The sequence below is a fragment of the Thamnophis elegans genome, chromosome 2 (genome assembly GCF_009769535.1).
Source record: "Thamnophis elegans isolate rThaEle1 chromosome 2, rThaEle1.pri, whole genome shotgun sequence".
Classification (NCBI taxonomy): domain Eukaryota; kingdom Metazoa; phylum Chordata; class Lepidosauria; order Squamata; family Colubridae; genus Thamnophis; species Thamnophis elegans.
This window is the reverse complement of record NC_045542.1, coordinates 107,250,843-107,275,541: the sequence shown is the minus strand read 5'-3', so window position 1 is coordinate 107,275,541 and position 24,699 is coordinate 107,250,843. Positions and strand designations below refer to the sequence as shown.

General features: G+C 35.5%; 1 protein-coding gene across 1 annotated transcript in view; it reads right to left on the bottom strand.

Moving 5' to 3' along the window:
* Positions 1–292: 292 nt before the first annotated feature.
* PRKCD (protein kinase C delta) overlaps positions 293–24,699 on the bottom strand; it is a 60,179-nt gene continuing 35,772 nt past the window's right edge. Inside the window, 13 exon segments of the mRNA XM_032238881.1 lie at positions 293–1,826; positions 3,700–3,828; positions 6,876–7,064; positions 7,968–8,106; positions 8,988–9,050; positions 15,248–15,339; positions 16,084–16,257; positions 17,582–17,703; positions 19,014–19,110; positions 20,614–20,714; positions 21,093–21,222; positions 23,079–23,164; positions 23,602–23,633. Of these exon segments, the coding sequence (XP_032094772.1) occupies positions 1,668–1,826; positions 3,700–3,828; positions 6,876–7,064; positions 7,968–8,106; positions 8,988–9,050; positions 15,248–15,339; positions 16,084–16,257; positions 17,582–17,703; positions 19,014–19,110; positions 20,614–20,714; positions 21,093–21,222; positions 23,079–23,164; positions 23,602–23,633 (1,513 nt within the window). The 3' untranslated portion in view covers positions 293–1,667.

Here is a 24,699-nt window from a genome sequence, read left to right as displayed (position 1 = left end):
TCAGCTGGGTTCATGTTTTTAATCTTCTCGAAAATGACAAAATCAAAACTTGTGAAATTAGCCAGATATTTGTGTCAATGGAGTAAGCTGTGCTGATTAAGCCATTGATGAAAAGTTGATGCATCAAGATTGTTGTATGTTGCATAGCTTTCCACAAAGAGGACTTTCCTTTTTTATATCATTCCGCTACTTTTCTAGCTTATTGAACAGTTACGGTGCTTGGGTGCTAAGCTATATAATATATATGTTTGAAAAGTTGACAGTAATTTAGATACAAGACGTAAAAATCAGGTGGGAGAACAACAGAACATATTTATTTACATTTTAAGTGTCATCAAGTCTTTCAAGAATAAGAAAATTTTCAGTCTTCAAGTTTCAACTGTTCTATACGTTACCATTGTCTCTATTAAAAACATTTTGTTATAAAGTAAAAAATAGCCTTCTCATAACAAACTGCACATTTAAATATTCCTATAGAAACCAGATAACAATTTCACCAAAGGTTCTTAAATGATGACGCAACTTATATTGGCCTACACTAATGGACAACCTAATGGACAATTGGTAGGTGCTATCTATAGATCATGTCCAATGACATCAAAGTATTCATGAGTCTAAACTTGTTCAGTCTCTGCATACTGTAAGGTGTTTCCAAGAAATATACATTTTGCCTCTTAGAAGCTTAATATATTTATTTCCATTTTTTGTTGCTAAAATGCACCTGCAAAACTCACTTGTGTGCTTTGGGGTTGCTCATTTCTTTTTTTCCAAAATCAAAATAATACTTCAATTGTTCTCAAATCAACTCAAGGTGCATTTGCCAAGCTTATTTTCTTTGCCCCATTATCTTTCATTCTGTATCTTTGGAAAAGGGTGCATATATTTGTTTACTCAGAGGTAACTTCGACTGTTTTATAGGATTTCTTCCATCATGTGAATTTAAGATTGTACATGCAAGTTTAGTCTTGCAAAGCATTAAAATTATCAAGTATGTATACTTTGTGGTACTCTTGGTTATCCAGAGTGTGGATAATACACAATGGCAGGTGTGTATTTTTAAGGTGCCACCAAACACTTTATTCTAATCAATGAACACAATTATATATTGTGGAAGCAAAGTAGAAAAGGGCATTTAGAAATTCTTCTATCTCATGATTTTAATATTTTTATCCAGGAACCAAAAGAAAATAAAATTTTAAGGAAGGATACATGTTACAGGAAGTAGTATTAACCGATGGCATTTATTAAAAATACCAATATTTGAAACCCAGATTTCATTGAATAGATTGTCATGCCATTTTGCTTGATGAGAATTAATATGTTAATGTGTTAATGTGTCACTGTATTTAAACACTATCTTCATAATCAATATCTCCCCTCTTAAGCAAAATAAAGCACACCTGCAACACACATTGTCCAAAGAAATAACTACATTCAAATAATAACACACATACATCTACACTTTCCCGGTTGCAAAGAAAATCATATGCACATAATTCACAAGGATACTTCAGTTTTACAACACAAGGTTTCTGCCAGTTGCTAAAGAATTAGCAGAAGCATTAATTACTACACAGTTGGTCACAACGAGGTGAATGTCTTTCATATTCCATATGAAGAGCTGGAAAGCTTTCATTAGGGCTGTTCCCCAGAATTCGATTACTTAATTATTTCTCCAGAATTTGCTCAAATTTAGGGTTGATAAATGAAAAACCAGCAAATGCAGACTGATCCATAGAATCTATTAGGTTTTTGTCGCTGTGGGATAATCGAGGTTTCTCACTCAAAAATTCTCTGTCAAAGTTGTTATAGTCACTTGCTGATTTCTGTAAAGAAGAACAGAAGCAATTAAAAATAGCTGAAATGACCTACACTGCCAAGTCTTTGGCCATTCTGCTAAGTGGCAGGGCCTCAAATCCATGGAGTGTCAATTGCTGATGGTCTTTCTGCCCAAAACAACTCTTTGGCCATTCTGCTGAGTGGCCATGAACAATTTACATCAACCTATTTTATAGACTTTGGGGAAGCTGAAAAAAAATGGGTAGGCCAGGAATGTTTGAAGAATTGACTACAAACTAGCATTAACTGATGCCTAATTATGTGACAAATATAACGCTCAAAACATGGTTATTTACTGAATTTCACATTGTTCAGGGTTTTTTGATATTTTTTAAAATGCTGGAAATATTTCAAACTAAAAATTAGTTTTTAAAGAATATGCAAATTAAATACTATTATGTTACTATTACCATATTTTTGGAGTATAAGACACACCTTTTTCCCTCAAAAAAGAGGCTGAAAATCTGGATGCATCTTATACACTGAATACAGCATTTTTTGCCTCCCAAAACTCCGCTCCTTCACCAAAATGGCCATGCATAACTTTTAGGTTTCAGAAAGCTCCTGGGGACTGGGGAGGGCAGAAATGAGCGAAAAACGGCCCATTCCCCCCCCCCCCAGCATTTTATAAACTTCCTAAGGACTATTCATGCCCTTATTTTGAAAAAAAGTGGGCCCGTTTTGACGAAAAACGGGCCATTTTTGGGAGGTTGCAGAGTACAAAAACTTTTTTTAAATTTTCCTCTTCAAAACCTTGCTGCATCTTATACTCCAATGCATCTTACACTCCAAAAAATACGGTAGTTACAGGTAAATTATCAACTTACAACTGGTCTCTTAAAGACCATTCAAAACTACAATGAATTTGTAAAAAGTCCTGGAATTTATGACTGTAGCATCACCCCCACAGTCACATAATTTACATTTCAGGCATTTGGCAGCTGACTTGCATTTATAACCAGTTACAGCATCCCCTGGTCACAAGATCACATTTGTGCTAAAATACCAAAACATACTTATGCAATAACTGGGTTTGTACCTACAACCTCATGATTTTCTTAAAAGCTATTGTGAGTCGCTTAACAACCATCATAAAAATGATCGTAAAATCAAGCCTAGTTACCATATTTTTCAGATTATAAGACGCACCTTTTTCCCTCAAAAAAGAGGGTGAAAGTCTGGGTGCGTCTTATTCACTGAATACAGCATTTTTGGCCTCCTGAAACCCAGTCTCATTGCAAAAATGGGGCTGGGGCTGGGGAGCGCAAGAATGAGTGAAAAACAGATTGATTTTTGCCACCCCCCCAGCCCGAGGAGCATTCTATAAGCCTACTAAAGGCTACACATGCCTTTTTTTTACAAAAACGGGCCCGCTTTTGTGAAAAATGGGCCATTTTTTGCTCATTTTTTTGGGGGGGGGGGCAGACCCCCCCCCAGCAGCACTCTACAAGCCTCCTAAAGGCTATGCGTGTCCTTTTTTTTGACAAAAAATGGGCCCATTTTTGTGAAAAACGGGCTGTTTTGGGGAGGTCTGCAGAGTGCAAAACCTTTTTTTTATTTGCCTCTTCAAAATCTTGGTGCGTGTTGTACTCCTGTGCGTCTTATACTCCGAAAAATATGGTATGTGGTGATTTAACTTACAACTGCAACCACTTATGATCCCAAATTCCAGGGTCAATTGTGGCCATAAATCACCTGTATATGCACAAGTGAGATGGAAAAGAGAAAAATTTACTTGTTCTATTAAGGGATTCCATGTATTGTGCCTTTAGATCTAGCTTCAATGAACAGAAGACAAAGGATGCAAGCATCACAATTCCATGCTTTCGAGTGCGTGGAACAGAAGTTAAAGCTACATACCACTTTTGGTTTGAAAGGAGGTTCCATCTCTCTCTTTTCCAGTGTTGTCCAATTAATTGCTTTGAAAAAATGGTGATCTCTGATGTTTCCAGTTATTCCCAATCTCTTTGTTGAATCTCTTTCAAATAGCTACAACATATAAAAATATTATTAATTTGGTTACGGAGACAAACTGTAATTCTGGGGTGGAAAAGAATATATTTTTAATAGCTATTTTGACCAAGGGTAGAGAACCTGTGTTTTTCCAGAAGCTGCCAAATTCAGCATCCCTCATCATTCTGGCTGCCAGTTCTGGGAATTATAGTTTAGGGATTTCCCCCGCTTCAATTTAGGTAAATTACTGAAACTAGCAGCCAGCAATCTACAGAGCTGAAGCCTCTAATTTTAGTTACTGTTAGTTCCTATATGGATTCTGGAAAGGGAAATTAGATATAAGAAATGCTTTCTCATTTACTCATCTCAATAGAGTCACTTATTCTGTTGCTGAGAGATGGTGCATCCTGTTTTATGTAAATCTTTTGGCCAAGAAGAAAGGCTGATTAGGGCTTGGACGAATTTGTTTGGTCCACATTTTTAAAGTGAACTTATTAGAATGGAAAACAGAAATCAGGCCCCTTACAGACTTTGTACTTCTCCAGGTTTGCAATGATGTCCTTGCATTTGAAACAACAAATTAGCGTGGCACGACAAAACCGCGGTCCACTAAAGCGTGCCAGATTAAAGCGCGTCGCTGACGTCATCAGCAGCGCGACAACAGCGACCGCGGAGAAAAAAGGGCGCTTTAAAAAGCGCTTTGAAAGCAAGCCGATTCACGTTAAGGTAAGGGTTAGGTTTAGGGTTAGGTTAAGGGTTAGGTTTAGGGTTAGGTTAAGCGTTAGGGTTAGGTTTAGGGTTAGGTTAAGGGTTAGCGTTAGGTTAAGGGTTAGGTTTAGGTTAAGGGTTAGGTTTAGGGTTAGGTTTCGGGGGTTAGGTTTAGGGGTTAATTTTAGTTTTAGCGCTCACAGCGTGCTTTTTTTGTCGCGCTGTGATGACGTCAGGTACGCGGTTTCATCGAGCGCGCTTTAGTCGACCGCGGTTTTGTGGTGGAACCCTCTGTCCCATGGGGCACTCTATGCTTTGCTTGACTCGCACAGTTACTTAACAACTGCAATGGGGAGAGTGGGATTTGTGGTTATTAAGCAAGGCAATCATGTACACATCTCGGTTAATGACTGCCAGAACTTACGGCGTTAATTCTGGGTTCAATTATGGTCATAAATCAAGGATTACCTCTAATTTGGGTTCCAAATTCTGGCAGTCATTAACCGAGATGTGTACATGATCGCCTTGCTTAATAACCACAAACCCAACTCTCCCCATTGCAGTTGTTAAGTAACTGTGCGAGTCAAGCAAAGCATAGAGTGCCCCATGGGATAGAGAAGCTCAGGAAGGCCTAGTGCATGCCCAGGTCCACATAGTATCTCCCCCATTCACATGCAGCTTGATCCAGGCCTCCCAAGTCCTTACCAGGTAAAGTACCCTGTGCTCTGCTTCCCACTTCATTAGTCATGCCTTGGTCCTGAAGACCATATACAATGGATCTTGTAATATTTTCAATAAAGGTTTTGTAGTACTGTTGCACTGGCTAACTAACATGTTTTTTTTTTGTATTTTTTTCAAATGTATTGCTAATAATTTGACATAAGCTTTAATCTTCAAGAAAACCCTCCCTTTTAGAAACCAGGACAGGCAGGAAAACCCTTCATACAACGTAGGTAACGTATTATTGTTTTCAGCTCTTCTCAAGCCTCCAGGAAGAAAATAATTTTTCAAACCCAGCATTGGAAAGTGCTGAGAATATATCTGAGCCATATCCATTCAGATGTTTTTCTCTTGTGAATGTTTCCTTTATTTTTATTATTTTTATTTTATTTTATTCAGAATACAATGCTTTTTTCAATCCTAACTGATCACATATTATTAATTATTCTGATGTAACTGGACAGGTGACTTTTCCTTACCCAATCAAAATATTCTTTAGTACTTTTTTATTATGCAAACTATAAAAGGGAAGGTGTGATTTCCCCCCTTTGTTCTTTCTCTTGAAATCAATCACATAGAGAAATCTTTTAAATAGAAACATTCAAATTAAATCATAAATCAAATGGCTCTGTGTCACGGGGTCTAGCACTTATCCAGAAGTCACACTTGGCCAACAGTCCTTCCTCCAAAATGGCATCCACTTCAAGGACAGCACCACCCAACTTCTGTGTAGGAAGGCCTTGTGGTGGATTAGCCACTTCTTTCCCAATCTCTGAGATCACTTTGAGAAAGAGAAATGGCTAATCAGCCATGCAGTCTTCCTATTCAGTGGCTGTGAAGTATCCATATCCTGGAAAAAATGCCATTTTGGAAGCTGCTGAAATTCTTACAATTTGAGAATTGCAGCCACTCCCCAAACACCACCCACTTCAAGGAAGGCTGCATGGTGGATCAGCCACTTCTTCTTTCTAAAGGTAATCTGAAAATATAAGCAAGGTATGATGGGAGGGGGACAAGGCCAAAGGGTATGGGATCTAGTGGGGTTGGAAGCAGGCCCAAGGCTTTGGAGACTGAGTTAGGTGGGAGACAGCTCCAGGGACCCAACAAGGTGAGATGGAGGAGAAGATAGGCGATAGGAAGCAACTGCACTGTCCCTGTGATTGATTGTCAGTGCCCAAATGTTATGTGTGTCACTGCAGGGGCATTCCTAACTTCAGGTACAGGTCATAGGTCCCATCATTCAGTGCTGTTACAATTTCAAAAAGCAACTGAACAAATTGTTGAAAGTTGAGCACTAGGTGTAAATTTAAGATTCATATGATTTAATTTAAAGATTCATACAGTTGCTTTAAAAAGATTGCAGATAGCAATAGATTGATCTATGCATCTATCATATGGACATGTCTATCGCTAAACAACCTTTGATTACAGAACTGCATATGATTGTACAATAAGCAGAGCAACAACCGAGATTTCAGTCCTATATTTGGCTGTTACATATCAACACAATTTGGACAGGAGGAAGGATAACTTAATTTTTCTGTAAAAGTACCATTAACAGCTATTTTAGTGTACTAGATTGTTAAATTCTAATACTCCCAATATTTTTCATTTTTCTATATAGAAAGTACATATTACTCTTAGCCAATGTATACCTTTTCAAGAATATCCTTGGATTCTTTGGTAATCCAACGTGGATAATGAGGAGTATCTACTCGTATTGATTCAAATAACTCATCTTCATCATCACCATGGAAAGGAGATTGTCCAATCAGCATCTCATACAACAAAACTCCAAATGACCACCAGTCTACAGAAAATGTATATTTGAGGCCTTGCAAGATCTGTGGCAAATATAAGAAAACACACAAACATGAAATGCAGCCAAAGGCCTCATACATGCGTGTATGTATATGTGTGTGTGTGGGGGGTTACCCCCCTTCATAATAGAAGGATCAGCAATAGTAACGCCACCCTCTGATGTGATAACTGAATTCAAATGTAACGAACATGCTAGAAACACGCTATAGCAAGATTTGGACTCATTCTCTTCTCTTGAATAGAAAAGTCCTAAGCATTTTGCTTCTCTTTTAAGTGAAGTCTATAGTTACACTTAGTTCCTGATTAGCTGAGTCTAATTGTAGCTGCAACACAGTGAATAAAACTGTGTTATTTCAATAAACTTATTTCAAAATTAAATTTTATTCAACTCAAATGTAATGCTCACCACTCAGCTACTGATTTCCCTGTCACTTTGCCAAACACAAAAAGGGATAGAAATATGGATCTAAGACTTTGTAAAAACAGATCATATTTATTGTAACTGAATGCAACTGTAAATATTTTCAAAGCAGATATAATTTTATGCACCATGACCATAAAAATGAAAACACTCTGCAGCTTGCAACCACCTACATCTGGAGTAGAAGTCATATACTCTGTTTCACCAACCCCCCCCTTGATAATAAGCCCAATTGGGCTTGAGCGCATGCGCTAAAATAAGCCAACACCGAAAATAAGCCCTCCCTGAAAATATTGCAACACAGCAGCAGCCATGAGGTGACCATGCTTGCCGCCTCTTGCACCTCAAAAATAATAAGACCTCCCTGAAAATAAGACCAAATGCTTATTTTGAGGGTTAAATGAAAATAAGACCCTGTTTTATTTTTGGGAAAACACAGTATAATAGCACACCCATGCAGAGAAAAATTTCTAAATACTCAAATGAGTACATGTGCATGCCTTACTTCAGGGGCTATATAATCTGGAGTACCACAGAACGTTGTTGCCTTGTTTTCTCCAAATACATTTTCTTTACACATCCCAAAGTCAGCTATTTTAATATGGCCTTCTTTATCAAGCATCACATTGTCTAATTTGAGATCCCTGTATGAAAAAAAAATCAATCAAAGAATTAAAATGATCAATCTTTACCTAAAATATCCACCTTACATAACTGACCCACTTAAAATAGCTTCCAGACTATCCATACCTCTGTAAAACCCTCATACCATCAACATCTCAGAAAAATACTTTAATTTCAGCAATATTACATTTTTAATATCTTGAAAACAAAATAATTCTAAAGAACTGAAAAACATCGCCCCTGTCACTTCTGGATATATTACCGTCCAGTAAAAATCCAAACGGTTATGGCTCTTCAAATTCCATATTCTGCCGATCCAGACTTAAATTCAGCAGCCATTTTCATGATAGAATAAGTAGAGGGTCTCAATGTAAAAAACCAAACCCTATTTTTGAAACTAAAATGACCCTAGCATGACTGTTTCTTTAACTTTGCCAGTGAGCAAGGTTTCTCTGATTAAGTCAGGTTGAGAGCAAAGCTGCTTTTTAGAGCTACAGTCTAAACTGAAATTATGCTTCTGAGAGAAGGTCAGTCCAATTTAATATATGCTGAAATATGAACCATCTCCTTTGCCATTCTAGTAAAGATAAAATCCTACAGTCTAGGGGCTAAGTGCCTGGCAATTAAGAATGTGAAACAAAGACTCTTTTGTGTAATGTAAATAATAGCTTTATCCATCTTGCCAATGAGATAAATGTTAGAAAATAATTACAGATTGTTCTCAAGGGTTTTCTGAATTGCCCTTTTTAACACCTCTGGAATAGAATCAAAATTTTAACAGGAAACAATTCCTTGTGTCATATATCACATCGTATTAATCACAGATCCCACCAATTCCTCAGTAAGGCATAATGGTTAAAATATTTTATGAGGCTCTCGTTAAGATCAACAAATCACTCACCTATAAATAATGCCTTTACTGTGAAGAAACTGCAAACCACACACTATTTCAGCACCATAAAACCTGAAATTAAGCAAAAACATTCTCAAACGATGTAAAATATTAGTTTATTGCCTTAATAATTATATTAATTCTATAATATCATAACATTCAAATAATGTCCTTTTAACATTTAGCTACATTTCCAGTCATTTTTAGAAACCTTTCCCCATCAATTTAATGTTGTAGAATCTGCTTGATATGGCTTCCTCAAATTGCCTTCCCAATTGTATCAGGCTATTAATATGCTTCCATAATTAAAACCCTCCCATCTAATCTGGCTCTAGCAACCATTTCTCATTTTCAAGTCCCATCCTATTTAAGACTTTTGCTTTGCACAACAAAAAAGCAGCTTGTCTTATCTACAAGTAAGTGTTTGTTTTAACATAGAAGAGGGGGTAGGCTATCTTCAAACCATTTTTTAATTAAAAAGAGTTAAACCAGCATTTCTAATTAATAAAAAAAAGTTTGCATGGCCTGACAAGGGGCTGTCCTGGGATATACCACTATTATATTAGTTTTTCCTCAGCAATTTTATTTTTTCTTCTTTCTTTCTTTGTTCCTTTTAAGTTAGCGTTAAGTCCTGATGACTGTCTAAACTAGTCCCTGCAGTTTTCTCAGTAGTGGCTTGCCATTGTCTCCTTCCCATAGGGAGAGTGAGTGGCCCAAAGTCTTTCAGCTTCTATCTAATGCCTATCCAAACTTGTCTTCGTTTCTTAATAGTCCAGGAATGCTTCAATCAACCAAAATGTTTTGCCTGAGTCTAAAGTAATATGGCAGCAGCCCATATTTGATTTGGAGATTTTACTTAGAATCATAATGCATTTAAGTACACTTCATTATTAAGTAAAACTTGCCCTATTACTAAGTTCTTTGTAAGCTTTATTGGCAGTTTAAAAAGCCTAATTGTGGACATGTTTGACAAAAAGAATGGAACAATTTACAAATTGTGTTAATGGATTGGATTAGAACTGGCAATTGTGCAGAGAGAGAAACAAAGCCTGCATTATTATGAATAGGTCTGATTAATGCTGTGGGATTCAGGAATGCTAGCCTAGAGACTTTGTGAAAATATCTAAAGTTTTCTAGAACTGTGGGTAATAATTTAAATCTTTCTTTCAATAATCCTGCTTCTAATAAGTTTCTCAGAACAAAACACTTCCTTACTTCCTTCCTCTATTATGCAGATAATTTAATAGCCAAATTGAAAGATCTTGTAACAATCTTTCCATTTATTAATTTTTATGTAATTGTTATATATAAAACCTAATGGTTTTTTCCCCTGCAGCTTATATTAACAGTGAAGATGCAAACCTAAGGAAGGTTTCTGCCACATTTTTTTCTTAGACTTATGCTTTCTACAATTTTTCCCTACAACAATAACCCTGTGAAATAGGTTGGGCTCAGTCACCCTGGCAGCTTTTGTGGCTGAATGTGGACATGGGCCCGAATCTCCTCACTCTTGCCCAATACCTTAACCCCTATTCCACACTAGTTTTTTTTCTGCACAAGTTGACAACTATAACTTCTCTGCTTCCAGCCCAACACATCTGGAGGGTAATAGATAGGAATAAGCTAACCAGCTTAGTGCACTTTAAAAATACCACCTTAAAGTAACATTATGAGCTGACAATTCTAACACTTTTGGAGCTCCTTCAAATAAGCCCACTGGCCTTTCCAAAGCACATTTGCTTGCACAGCATTTCAGCCTACACTATGGGGAGAATATCCACCTCTCTTATTCTCAGATAGACTGAAGAAGAAGTGAAGTGACTGTGAATGATGTTCTCTCTCAGTTGACCTGAGTCTTAAATGAGTGGGGGAACCAGGCCATTTGATGAAGAAGCAAGTGCTTCTCAGTAGCATGAAAGAATATCTAAGCGGTGGTGCAGTGGTTAGAGTGCAGTACTGCAGGCTACTTCTGCTGACTGATGGTTGACTGCAGTTCAAATCCCACCAGGCTCAAGGTTGACTCAGCGTTCCATCCTTCTGAGGTGGGTAAAATGAGGACCAGATTGTTGGGGGCAATATCCTGACTCTTAGAGAGAGCTGTTAAGCACTGTAAAGCAGTATATAAGTCAAAGTGCTATTGTTATTGCTATCTATGATGGGGTGGGTGGAAGAATCCTGAACAGAGAAATAACAAAGGGTTTGTTTGGGAAGTTGAGCCATGGCAACTGGATGTATTTGCTTGTTGGTTTGGGAGTAAGAATAAGTCCTTCTGCCATGACTCAACTTCCAGACAATTCTACCTGGATGACTGAGAATCTTTATCGACATATTGCCATGCACTTTGGGGAGGAAACCCTGAAGTTGATGCGAGAACACCCCTAAGAATTTTAGAAGTTAGTACATTCCAAGGACCACTCTGCCTACTCACATCCACCTAACCAACTTGTTCAGGCTGAAAAAGCGGATATAACAGTGAACTTCTCAAACTAACAAGAAAATACGTCTAGTTGCCATGACTCCAGACAATTCTACCTGGATGATTAAGAATCTTCATGACAGCAAAAGATTTTGTTCATTCAGGCACTACTTACATTTTTAAAATGAAAAGATTTAAATTTCTGGTTTCTGCCTAGTTTAGGTAACTTTCCATCTATTAGTTTATTATATACATTACTTTGTTTCAGGACATGAAAAAGGTAAATCAATATTCCTCATGCTGAATTCTTTTTGTTATGTTCCACTATCCTACAGACTTACAGAAACATGTCAAAATATGAGAATGTATTGTTTGTATGAATTATGCTCCAATGGCTCTTGAGATAATGTGTCCGTAGAGTTAAAACTAAATGACAAAGACTTGTAGCAATTATTGTGATTATTTTTTTTTAATATTTAGTTTCTGACAAAGGAACATGTTTTGGTGATTTGCAAAGATACAAACTTCTCTGAATTTTACTTTATTCTTATCTCAAGTACTTCCCCTTTCACCTTCTACTTTCTCTACAGAAGGAGTTTGCAACTGTGCTCAGAGATATCAGATGTTTCCAACCACAGTCCAAACCAAATGTCTACTTTTTCATTTTACGAGTGGGGTGGAACCTTTAAAGTGGTTTACCAATGTGAAAATCCTTCCTTCAGCTAATCTAGCTGGCCTTCAGTGGCCCTGATATGAAGCTCTCCAACCCCTGCTGGGTCTCTATTACAGTATTTTCCAGCTTAGACACAGGAGGAAAGTAGCTAGAAAAAGATGACCCTGCTTTGTGCGCTTTTGAAATACCACCTTAAAGAAACCTTGTGGACTAGCAACAATACTGGAATATGATTTAGAGGGAATTGTTGCACCCTCCCCAATCCCCAAGGGCTTCCATTGTCTTTCCCAACTTCCTCTCCCTTTTTGACCTTTCCTGAAAGTAAAGAGGCAAAGGCTCTCATTTTGTGCCAGGCATGTCCAAATGTGATAAATTGCCACATTTGTCCAATGTGGCAATTGCTCTCTCCAAAAGATTACCGTATTTTTTGGAGTATAAGACGCACCTTTTTCCCTCAAAAAAGGCTGAAAATCTAGGTGCATCTTATACACTGAATACAGCATTTTTTGCCTCCTGAAACTCTGCTCCCTTCACCAACATGGCCGTGCATAGCTTTTAGAAGGCTTTCAAACAGCTCCTAGGGGCTGGGGAGGGCAGAAGTGAGCAAAAATGCCCCATTTTTGCCCAGCCCCCAGCAGCACTCTATAAGCTTCCTAAAGGCTATCCATGCCCCCCCTTTTTTTGACAAAAAATGGGCCCATTTTCACAAAAAACAGGCTGGTTTTTGCTTGTTTTTGTACTCACACCCCCCAGGAGCACTCTACAAGCCTCCTAAGGGCTATTCATGCCCTTTTTAAAAAAAAAACAACAGGCCCGTTTTGGGGAGGTTTGCAGAGTTCAAAAATGTTTTTTTTAATTTTCCTGTTCAAAACCTTGCTCTGTCTTATACTCCAGTGCATCTTATACTCCAAAAAATATGGTATCTGCTAATTCTGTCCCATTAAGCTCACACAATATCATTTCCTGACATTTTTCTGGGTCACCTGCAAAGGTGAGGAATTTTGCAATAGTTCTGCTTATTTCTCAAGCAGGCTATTCCAGTCATTCTTTACAGGGAGGAGAGGTTGAGCCCTCAGGCACCCCCAATGAGAGAAGATATCTGCAGCAGAGAGTCAGATAACATCAATAGGTTGATGATAAGCAGCTTGTCCTTCCCCACCAACATGGAAAGGAAATCTTGATTCTGTGCCGGAAATCTGTCAGGGTCTACATGGGGAAAAAAGAACTTCCTTGTCCAGCAGTTCCTTAACTGCTACACCAATCTGGCTCTCTACCTGACAGACCTGCTTTCCACGCCACAAATAACTAGCTTGGTAATTATACTGTGCTTAACATAAAATACGTCCACAACCTACCAGAATCCATACGTAAGTACTAAGTGTCCTTTAAAAAAAAAGGGTAATTTAAAATGTTTGATCTTTCTAATACTATTTCTACAGTTCTGGGCTACTATTCATGATGAGGTAGCACTCTTTCCATCTCTTATATGTTTACTTTTCCCCCCTTAGATTCTTCACTATTCATTCATTAAAATAAAAATATTTAATTTTTTGTTAGTTTTTATCTTGCTTCTTTAAAATTTTAGTAAAGATAAGATATAGATATGTCGATATAGAAATCATTAGTCTAATTATTTCATTATTTCTCCCCTCCTGTTAATGTTACAAATCAAGGATAGGTGTTCCTCTTGGATCTTTGCCTAATCTTCTAAAGCAATGGTTCTCAACCTTCCCAATGGTGCGACCCTTTAATACAGTTCCTCATGTTGTGGTGACCCCCAACCATAAATTTTGTGTCTCGGTTCCTAGGACCATCGAAAATAGGCACCCCCTGTGAAAGGATGATTCGACCCCCCAAAGGGGTCCTGGCCCACAGGTTGAGAACCACTGTTCTAAAGAATATAGCTGTCAGCAAGTCAAGACATGAATCTCCTGGAAAGACTAGGCTTGATGGAACATCAGGTTACTTAAAATCTCCAGTTATTGCAGTTTACTTCTGGTAAGCATCATTTACAGCTTTTTGATTTAACAGACAATGACAGAATGTGCTTTTAAACCATTCTCCAGTACTGTAACCAGATACTACAATGATACAATACTGCCAAAATCATTCATTGGGATTTCTAAGCAGCTGTTGATTCATTTAACGTATGCTCTAATTTTTCGTCCCTTTCTATTACTTCTGTATTTTGTTATTTATTATTTTATTACTGATATTTCTATGCTACTCTAGTCCAGAATAGATCTGAGCAGAGTGCAATGAGCATATGAAACTTTTTTCTGCATTTGTTTATTTCCATCACCTATGACCCTAGAGTACAGTTGTAATAGCCATTATTCGCTGTCCTTGCTATGTTTAAGTGACTATTTTAATTATCATAAAATGAAAAAAAAAATACCTAGTAGCTGTCTATGTCAGACATGGAAGCCATCTTTTGCATTAGGACTTCAGACCTGCCACATTTATTGCTGTGGGAAACTGGGAAGGGAAATTGTATGGAGTGGGGTAGATATAGTCAAAATAATATTCTTTCTCTGTGAATCAAGGACATCTTGTCCTGCACCCGGAGGAGCGTGACTGGGAGGCATCTCCAGTTGGGACAGTGCTTGATTGGACAATGTGATGGACAAGTGGGTGCTGTGCAGGGAATTGAACTTTGGTTTGGGTGGGGAAAACCTGGAAACTTTCAGTTTCGGGTTTTCCCAGATGTGCCAATATGACATCTCTAAAAAAATGGAACTTTGAAGAAACTCACACCTTGAAGATTTCTTTCATTGGGAGTGTTACTTGGAACCATGACAGTCTAGATGATCTTTATGATAATTATATTTTACTTCTAGGATTAGAAGCAACATGTCTCTCAACACCAACTTCTGAAGAATATGAGCTTTTCATAATAAGCTCCTATGTTTTATATCTATGTCTTATGTCTTAAGCATATGTCTATGCCTAGATTTTGAAGAATCCTGATTTGTCACTATGATAGCTGAGCACTAGTCATTGTTCTGATCAAGAAAGAATATTTGAGATTACTAGACTATATTTTTTAATATAGATATAGAAAGTACATACTCCTTATTTATTTAATTAATTTTCTCTTTCATAAATCTTGGGCTTGTATATTTCTTAAAACTTTCTTCCTTCAAATCCCAAACTCCACATTATGTTTCTAGAACTTACGTAGCTCTGAAAAGATCGAAACGGCCTTTGTCCTGTATGTGGAACATTAGATCGCCACCATTGAGGAATTCCATAACAAAGAACAAATGTTCCTATTTACAAGTAAGAGAAGAAAATATTAGTCCTCTCACAGAACTGCAGCTGCAGCATTAGCATATAGTTTTTCAAGTGAGTCCAATCAGATATGGTGAAAATATCTTGCTGAAAATCTTAACAGTAGTGTCGGACACATTTTTTTAAAATTGGAACACACAGTCCCCATTAATTTGTGTACCTCAGAACAGTTAACAGCAACTCAAAACAAAAGCTTTGAGCTGACATGATATTCCTAACAAAGGAGCTGTAGCCCCCACTACTCAAAATTCTTGAAGAGCACACCATTAGCATGCAAGTTGAGAGAGGTGGCCTGAGAATACTTTGCCCAAGCCTGATTTGAGATCCAAGGTGAAGATAATGTTTCACCATTTAGCTCTATATTGTGATTATTCAAAGTTATGGATACCAAGAGAGATACTGCTGAAAATGTATGAGTAAGGCCAAAAGCAAAAGTTTAACTTGACATTATCTATTTATAATTATACATAATTAAAACTAAAACGATTCTTTCCCAATCATATAATTAATTTCTCCTTTGTGCTATTTTAAAATCCACAATTCAATAGAAATATATGTCAATCTCTGGATGGACACTAAAAAGTTTTAGGGGGTGCATGTGCTCTCAGGGGATCTTAAATTCTACATTTCTCTTAACTGAATTATATTATACATCAAATAAGCCTCCAATACATTGTCAGTATCTATCATATCAAAAAATATAATTAAATATTGCACTGTACCTTAGTCTGAAAGGTGCAATAAAGATGTGTAAGAAACGGGTTTTCCCACGCAAGTGCTAAGACCCGCTTTTCCACCATGGTACATTCCACATCATCATCAATAAGTACCACATCTTTCTTCAAAGCTTTTACTGCAAAAAATTCATTCTTCCCCTTAAATTCAGCCAGTAGCACCTGTGAAGCGGAGGATCGATAGAATGTAGCGAGATGCAGGAGCTTTTCCAAATTTTAAATTCCTGAAATTGTCTTTTTGTTACACTACTGGGATTATCCAGTCCTTGAGTAATTGGTAATTGTATTTGATGTCACTAACTAGATGGCAACATCAAAATGATTTTCTCTGATCTCAGAAAGCTAAACAGGACGTCCAATTACCAATCCCTAATAAATCCAGGGCTGTAGAATAGACTGAGAAATGAAAAATATATATTGAGATAACTATTTCAGTGGCACTGCATATGTATGTATGTATGTATGTATGTATGTATGTATGTATGTATATATATGTATATGTGTGTGTGTATATATGTGTGTGTGTGTGTCTGTCTGTCTCTGTGTCTCTGTGTGTGTACACACACACACATGTCAGATAGTCATCTGGACTTAAGTTCTATTGAAATATTCTTTATTTTTATGAGGTCTATTGACTAGACCTTGTTGGTTCCAACAACTAGGCATAAGTTGTCAAAAATTCCCTAGCCTTGTGAGGTTCATGGCAAGATGACTGGCATTCTAGGTGGATTCCTGCAATGTTTTAGACTATCTCAGCAAGCTGAGTTCCTTCTGCCAAATTTGTGCACATCCAAAAATAATAAAACAATTGAATAATAGTCATAAGTAATTTATTTATAGGAGATCTTAAATGAATAAAGACATTTTAGCAAGCCTCAAAAGTGAAGAATGTGTATTTAAGCTTTTCAAAACAACACTACAGAAAATTTCTTGTTAGTTGGTGGTTTAAAGAAACAGAATTTCCTCAAATATGTCAAACTGGACAAAAGTAATGAAATGGGAGAGTTTTATACATTTGTAATTTTTCTATATAAAATAAAATTGCACGAATTAAAACATCCACTTCAAGACAAAGCTGATTAGTTATATACCAAAAATTTGAAAGAAATTTCTTATATCGATTGAACAGAATCATATTTACTAAAATTCTAGTTGAGGAAATTCAAACCAGAAACTTTCAATTGAAACTTGCATTGGAAATTAATACATGTTTGTACTGAATGCTGAATGCTGATTTTTATGTGCAAAGGGCTAATCAGTTCTATCACTGATCAGTTTCAGATATGCCACATCATCAGTGGTTACAGTCTATATGCTCAGAAAATAAAAATAAAGAATTTAAATTGGCATGTGATATGCAATTAATTATATTAAATTAATCCAACATAACAAAATATTTTTGCATTGAAGTAAATAGACAGCTAGTAATTATATATTCTACAGTATATATAATAGATACTTTAAAAACAATGCATCTTCAACTTACCTTTCCAAAACTTCCTTTTCCAAGAACCTTATGGAATATAAAACTATCTATGTTGAATTTTCTCCTAATGGATAGTCGTGAGGATGATCTTCCCTCCCACAGCTTATCATATTCACAATTATCTTCAAAAACAAAATGAATAATTTGTGCTATTTCATTTAAATATTTTGTATAGCACTTACAGCTCATAAGAGTTTTTCGGTAGCTTCCATTATTACCAGCACAAGTATATGCATACGCATTTTTGAGAGTATAATTAAGGAGTGATAATATTTCAGAAATATCCTGTGCACTCATGGTTTATATGTAATGTATATGACAATTATAAGTTTAGTAAGTTGTACATTTTTACCTGAACTGTCAAAGTTTTAAGTGTTGACAAAAAGTGTGGTTTGATCTTCTTTTATTTAATATAGGACACCTTGAGAGGCAGGAACAATTTTACCTAGATTTCATTATGCCATCTTTCAGTTTACATAACATATAGCAATTGCAAAAATACCTGCACTCTAGCGAAAGCACCACTCACATGAATAAAGTACAAATAAAGCCATAAACCCAGTTTATACCAGTTTCCTCACTTATCCTCTAGCCCAGCACTCTTTAGATTCTTCAGTCAATACAGCAAAACTCCTTTGCAATTCAAAATAGCATTTGCATAGTGCCAACATGACAGAAGAGTTGGCACCCACTGGCTGCTGCCTGGGACACATTCCAGACAAGCCCAGGTGGGAGAGAGAAAAGATCGGAAAAGTCCAAAGCCAAAATAATGTTCTAGCAAAGAAGATTCTTATAATTCTTTATCCAATCCCACAAGACTTCAATTAAGCTGACTAGCCTTTGGCAGAAATGTCTTACAAAGCCATACTAATTCTTGGATAAAAGTGCAGCACAATCTACCTGAAAAGCATTAAACCAAAATCAATTCAAGTTTAAAACCACAGCAATTGAACTGATCTGTTCTGAACAGTTATGAAAATGATTATTGGCTCTTTATATACTTAAGAAATTACTTCTAAATAAAGTAACAAAATTATTATTAAAATAAAAATATGTATATGCTACTATTTAAAAGTGTATTTAATTTTTTTTAAAGAATTAATACAAAATATTGGTTGTATTCCTGTACTGAAATATATATATATATTTTAAATATATTTAAATATTTCTAAACTGTATGTCATGCTATGCTCCAGTCAGTGAATAACATTAAAAATCTACAATGTAAAATACAATGTAACATATAAATCTGAGGTTGCGAATAGTGGAATTGTATCCTCAGAAGATGTCAATTATCCAGTTGAATTAAAACTAGTACTGGAATTTCACAGAATACACGCCTGAGCAGGAAAAAAAAACCATTCTGGTTGATGGAAAAATAGTATCTACAAGAAGGAGCTATTCAGAATGAAAAGATACAGTTTCTTTTTACCTGGCATATCTGCACGAAAACCTTTAGGCTTCTTGTCAAAATCCTGATAAATTCCAACACTTTCTACTGACCCTGAATCAGATTTTCTGGTAGATTTCTGGAAAGAAATATATACTCCAATTATTTTAATATCAACATATATGATTATTTTTCATATAGCTATGGCCAAATGTTTAAGTAAGTATCGATACTGACATTAGCAAACTAAGAGAAGCTTTCCCTTTCATTATAAGTTTCTATTTCTTATCTTTAACAAATAATAATGGGAGGATTTTATTTTCATAGATAACAAACTTCACAGATTTCTTTATGATAATACTTGTGAAGGCAGAGGAGTATTTTTATGACAAATAACAAATTTCTTGTTCATACGAGCTGTACTTGCATGTAGACATTTTTTTTAATAGTAATATGTTGTGTTATAAGTTTTGTTATAAATCGAGGCACCCACAGGACTAAATCAATTTTTTAACCATTTTTACAGCAGTCATTAACTGAATCACATAATGTAAGTCCAAATATGTTATTGTTAAATGAATCATGTAGTAGCTAAGCAAAATCATTCTCCCGAAACGTGGAAACAAGCAAAAAATGTCTCAAATTGCACTCCACATGATTATGGGATACCACAAGTGATTATAAATGCAAATTGATTGCCAAGCATCCCAAATGCAGTCATGTGACTTCAGGGGTTCGCTCAACATTTTACAATGGCCAGAAGTGTTTTCCTAGGTAATTGTAATTTCAGTCATTAAACAACAAGTCAAGGGCTACTTAACAAAAATTCTTAATTTTATTTTTTCTCCCTCTTTTCCTCATTTTTAATTATTCGTATCCTATCTCTTATTGCCTACGGCATCAGATTTCTTCAAGTAATTTTATATCCTTTTTCTGCTACTTTCAGGTTCTTATAAAATTCACATTTTAACACGAAATAACTACACAGCATGTGATATTAGGGGTTGCAAAAGGAACACCAGTTGGCTCCACTTACACGGACATTTTCCATGAAATTAGCAACATGTTTCCAAATGTAAGGGTGGAAATCAAGCTCAGTGAAATTAATGTGAGTTTTGTATTGAGTTCACTTAGAGAACAGACTGTTGATACTATATTTTCAATCCTCAAGTAATAATCTAAAGATATTAGAATAACTTCAGTTCTTATATGATTTTTTTGGTTTTATTTCTATGCTTTAAGGAGCTAATTCAAATCATAGTTTGCTGGTTTGGATACAACAGCGAATTGGGATTTGATTAAATAATGAAATGTTCTATGAGCTCAGCTGGATAGGGGGCAAAGGAAAAGGATTAGAATAAAGCATACTTTCATTCTTATTTCTTATCTTGATTATTATTTATCAAGTGATAATTTAGAATAGGAAACAAATGAATAGCTAATATAGATATGAGCAAAGTTATCACAATTCTGCAATGTATCTAAAATGGGAAGATTTTTTTAAAAATCATCATCATTATTATTACATGCAAAGCATTAAGGTTCACATGAAAGCAACATTTATAATATAGCATTATCATTTGGAATTCAAAATTGGATTTATTTATAGATTTAAATGTATATGTGAGGAAACAATACATACCTGACTAACTTGAGTTAAAGCTTCTGCCAATAATTTCTGATTGATTCCACATAGATTTGCTACTTTCTTTTGACATTTATGGTGCACATTCATTCCACACTCTAAAGAAAACAGTTCATTATTGATAAAAGTAACAAATCAACAATCTAGTATTTTTACCAATGATAAACTGGAAGTGATTACCTTGTTGTGTTCTTTAACTGAACCCAAATATTCAAATTTTCTCTTTCTACTTTTGGTTTAAAAAGAAAAAAAAAGAACTTGCTAAACCATCCCCAGCTCCCACAAAAAGTTTTGATTTTGAGAATATTTGTGTGTTTTTAGTTATAAATACTTCTGCAAGTTGTCTAGTCTAATAAAATCATATATTATTTCATTAATAAATGCATTTATTAATCTGATTTGTATCCTGCCTTTCATATATTTTTGTTTGTTGCTTTCTATTTTAAACTTTTAATGATTGAAAATAAATACTGTACCTTCACATTTTAATCCTTGTTTTACTAGTCCCCAGAGAAGACTTCCGCAATGGTCGCAGAAAGTAGGGCTCATATAATTATAAACTTTGAACCTGTGAGGCATATCAATATGAAAGCGCTCCTTCTGAAACTGAAGATAAATTTATATCAGAACAAAAGATAAACAACAATCATTTTCCTCTCATGATAACCAAGTTTCCAATGCCAAATCTAATTAAACAGTTATGTAACTGCTGGAAAACTGATGTACATTTATCATAGTCAGATATCTAGAAATCTCTTATTTATTTGAAAATACAGTTTACAGCCTACACAAGCAGTATAGTGGTGGTATTCTACCAGTTTGCACCGGTTCTACCAAACTATAGTGCCAGTGAGCAGTTGCCCCCACCTACCACCCACCCCTGCCCTATCTTGTCCTATATTTCTCTGTTTTTTAGCTCAGCTGATTTGTGTGGTACAGCAGACTATCGCGCGGCAGCTCTATTACTCAACAGCGCTGACATAGAAGATAGATTTTTGAGCTTAAAATGGGCGGGTTTGAATGCTGCGTGACCAAAGCACTCACTCACCAAATCGGTTGTTAAACCAGTTGAATCCCAGTACTGAAGCAGTACATTTATCAAAACATTTCATTGTTATTCTGTCCACCATGCTATGCTAACATTTTTTTCAATGTTAAACTTCTATGTGTTTAAATTATTCTGAAATAAAAAGGAACTTTCAGTAATTTATTTCAATGAGCTTTTAGAGTTGGGCTTCTTTGAAAATATGGGGCATCAAATTAGCATCCTAAAAATCACAACTTCATATATATTCAGGGGGCAATGTTGGCAAAAAAGCAATACATCTGATCAATTTTACAGAGTTTTAAAAAATTGCAGAATATAGGCTCCATATCAGAGAAACAAAATTTGGCATTCTGAATGTAAAATATGCAAGTCTTTCTTTAATAAATAATTTCAAGCATATTCTATCCATTTGTTGCTACCTAGATTTCAGTTTGTGGTAAAGGATTATTGCAAGACTTAAATACCAGCAAACACAAGAGCACGCTTGAGAATACAATGGTACCCGAATTCATGCTTATACTAGCAGAATCTTTCATGCATTTTCTTTTTTGTGTAAGGTGACTTTTTAAAAAAAATCCAGATCAGTCAAAAAACCTAGTTAATTAAAATTAACATTTTAATTATGTTTCATTGTTAAATTGTTTAGAAGTTCTTTAAACTTCTTCTTGCCGTGGCAAATGTTCTAGAAAGTTTGTTTAGAGAATTGTATTAAGTACTTTCTTTGTATTTTTGCCTATTTCAAACAGAGCCAAAATGAGTGATTTGACAGTCCTTGTTTGCCATACCCATTTTTTCAGTGTGCTTTCTCCATTCAAGGAGCAATCATTGATCAATCCATCCACATAATGCTGATTCTAAGAAAATTGCACATTCTTTGTATAATGTAATTAGGGTGTGACTGAAGCTACAGGAGCAATGAGGTCTTGATCTAAACTAATGGTCAGAGATAATCCATTTTAAAAATATTTTTGAAGATTTTTTATGTTTCTGGTTCACAGAGACCAGCCAGTGTTTACAAAACAGAATCCATGCAAGGTCTGCGAACAGAATGCAGAGTTTCCTGGAATTTCTTTGCGGACTTTTGTATAATCTCCTATGAGCTCTGTTTCATATCCACTATGTGAAAAAATTTGAAAGGGACATTTTAAGTTATGTTTGTAAATGGTTATGTTCTTGAAGTAAGGATTTCCTCCAAAAGATATGGAAAATATCTACATTGTTTTGTCTCTGCTCTACATAGCCCCTTTCTCTTTCTTTTTAATGTTTGATAACTTAGTTTGTATGAAAGAAAATGTTAAACAAAAGACAGCTGTAAACAAATGAAACATGTAAATATAAATTCAGGGTTTCTTTTAAGATTTTTTTTTGTCAAAGAATAAACATTACTTAATATGTAAGATACTGTATTACTTACCATTGTGTCTCTACTGTTTGTTGCAGTTCCAGTACATCTCCCAATGATTTTATCAATGCACTTTTTGTGAATAGCAGCATTACATTCTTCAAAATAACAGTAACAAAAGGTGCAAAAAATTAAATTTCATCTTTTGGGGAAAAAAACCAGGGGAATTTAATAATCCCACAAATTATAATCAATTGACACTTTAAATCAATATTGCTATGTCACAAAACAGCTAATTATATTATTTTTTTCTTTTTCATTTAGTTTCTGCATTATAATTTTGTTTACCTTAATGGTTACAATATTTTTATTATTATTATGTCATTTTATCATGTACAATAAACTTATTTTTCAGATAGAGTTTAACCTTTTATAGCTTGCTTCAGTAAACTATTGTGAATATATCTCTCTAGTTTCTAAAATTTCAGTCAGCCTATCAGTATATATTAGCTAGTATTTATATTGAGCAAAACTGAAATTAATGATTGAAATTATTCACTGAAATAAATAAAAAAAACTGATGCAGCAAACTTACGTCTACATTTGTATCCTTGCTTATTTAGTCCCCTATAAGAGAAATAGACAGAAAAGAACAGTGAATAGAAGAAAAAATTCACATCTGAGTAGCAGAGACTAGTTGATTAGTTAGGATCATGTTTGTACAGTTTATTTCTTTCTAATTCATATTTGTATGCACTCTCCTCTAGAGGAGCAACATATTTCTTTTGAAGTGACATGCCTTCAATATGCTGATAAAAAACACTAATTTCACAACTCTCCTGGACCAGGACAATGATCAAAAACAAGAAAGTTCAGTTCAATAGAAAATGGTGAAGTAAGTGCACACTGAAATAAATGGTAAAAAATGAACTTTTAGTCCCAAATATAGGATGAAAGCACAAAGAATAATTACTGTCCTGTGTTCACTCTTCCCAAGTGCTGTTGCTTCTCTAAAAATATTTTTACCTATAACAGGGGTTGGCAACCTTAATCACTCAAAGAGCCACAAAAGTCCTAACCGGAAGCCCCCCCCCTTTCAATTCTGGAGCTGACCGGAAATCCAGTTCCCCCACCATAGAGTCTCCTCCTAGTGAGGCGTCCTATCCTAACCAAAAGCCCTATCAATTGTGGAGCCTACCAGCAACAGGGAGCCACAGCAGAGGGATGATAAAGCCACATTTGGCTCCACAGCCGCGGGTTGCCAATCCCTGTCCTAGAAGCTATTACAAAACTAAGAAGGCTACTAAATTTAAAACAGGTAAATTTTACCAAAAAACAGTTGAAAACTGCCTAAATCAGATTTTGTTATTAATGGTGAAATTTTAAAGTCATTTTGAAATCAGATTTTAGAGAACTTTGACACTGAGTTTTGATAAAAATAAGAATGTGATAATAAGAATGGAATCAATTATGCTTTCATTATAGGCCCTGGTAGTATTGTTGAGTGTGGCATTAATTTTAGTATCCTAAAGTGACAAGGAACATTTCTGCATTGTTGATCCTGCTCCTGGTATTTACTCCCATAGGAGAGGGAGGCAAAGTCATTATAAGTATCCATGAAATCTTATCAGATTCTTTTTAAAGGGGAGAAGTCTATCAGGGTCATTATGTGTGGTGACCATGAAGTTACATA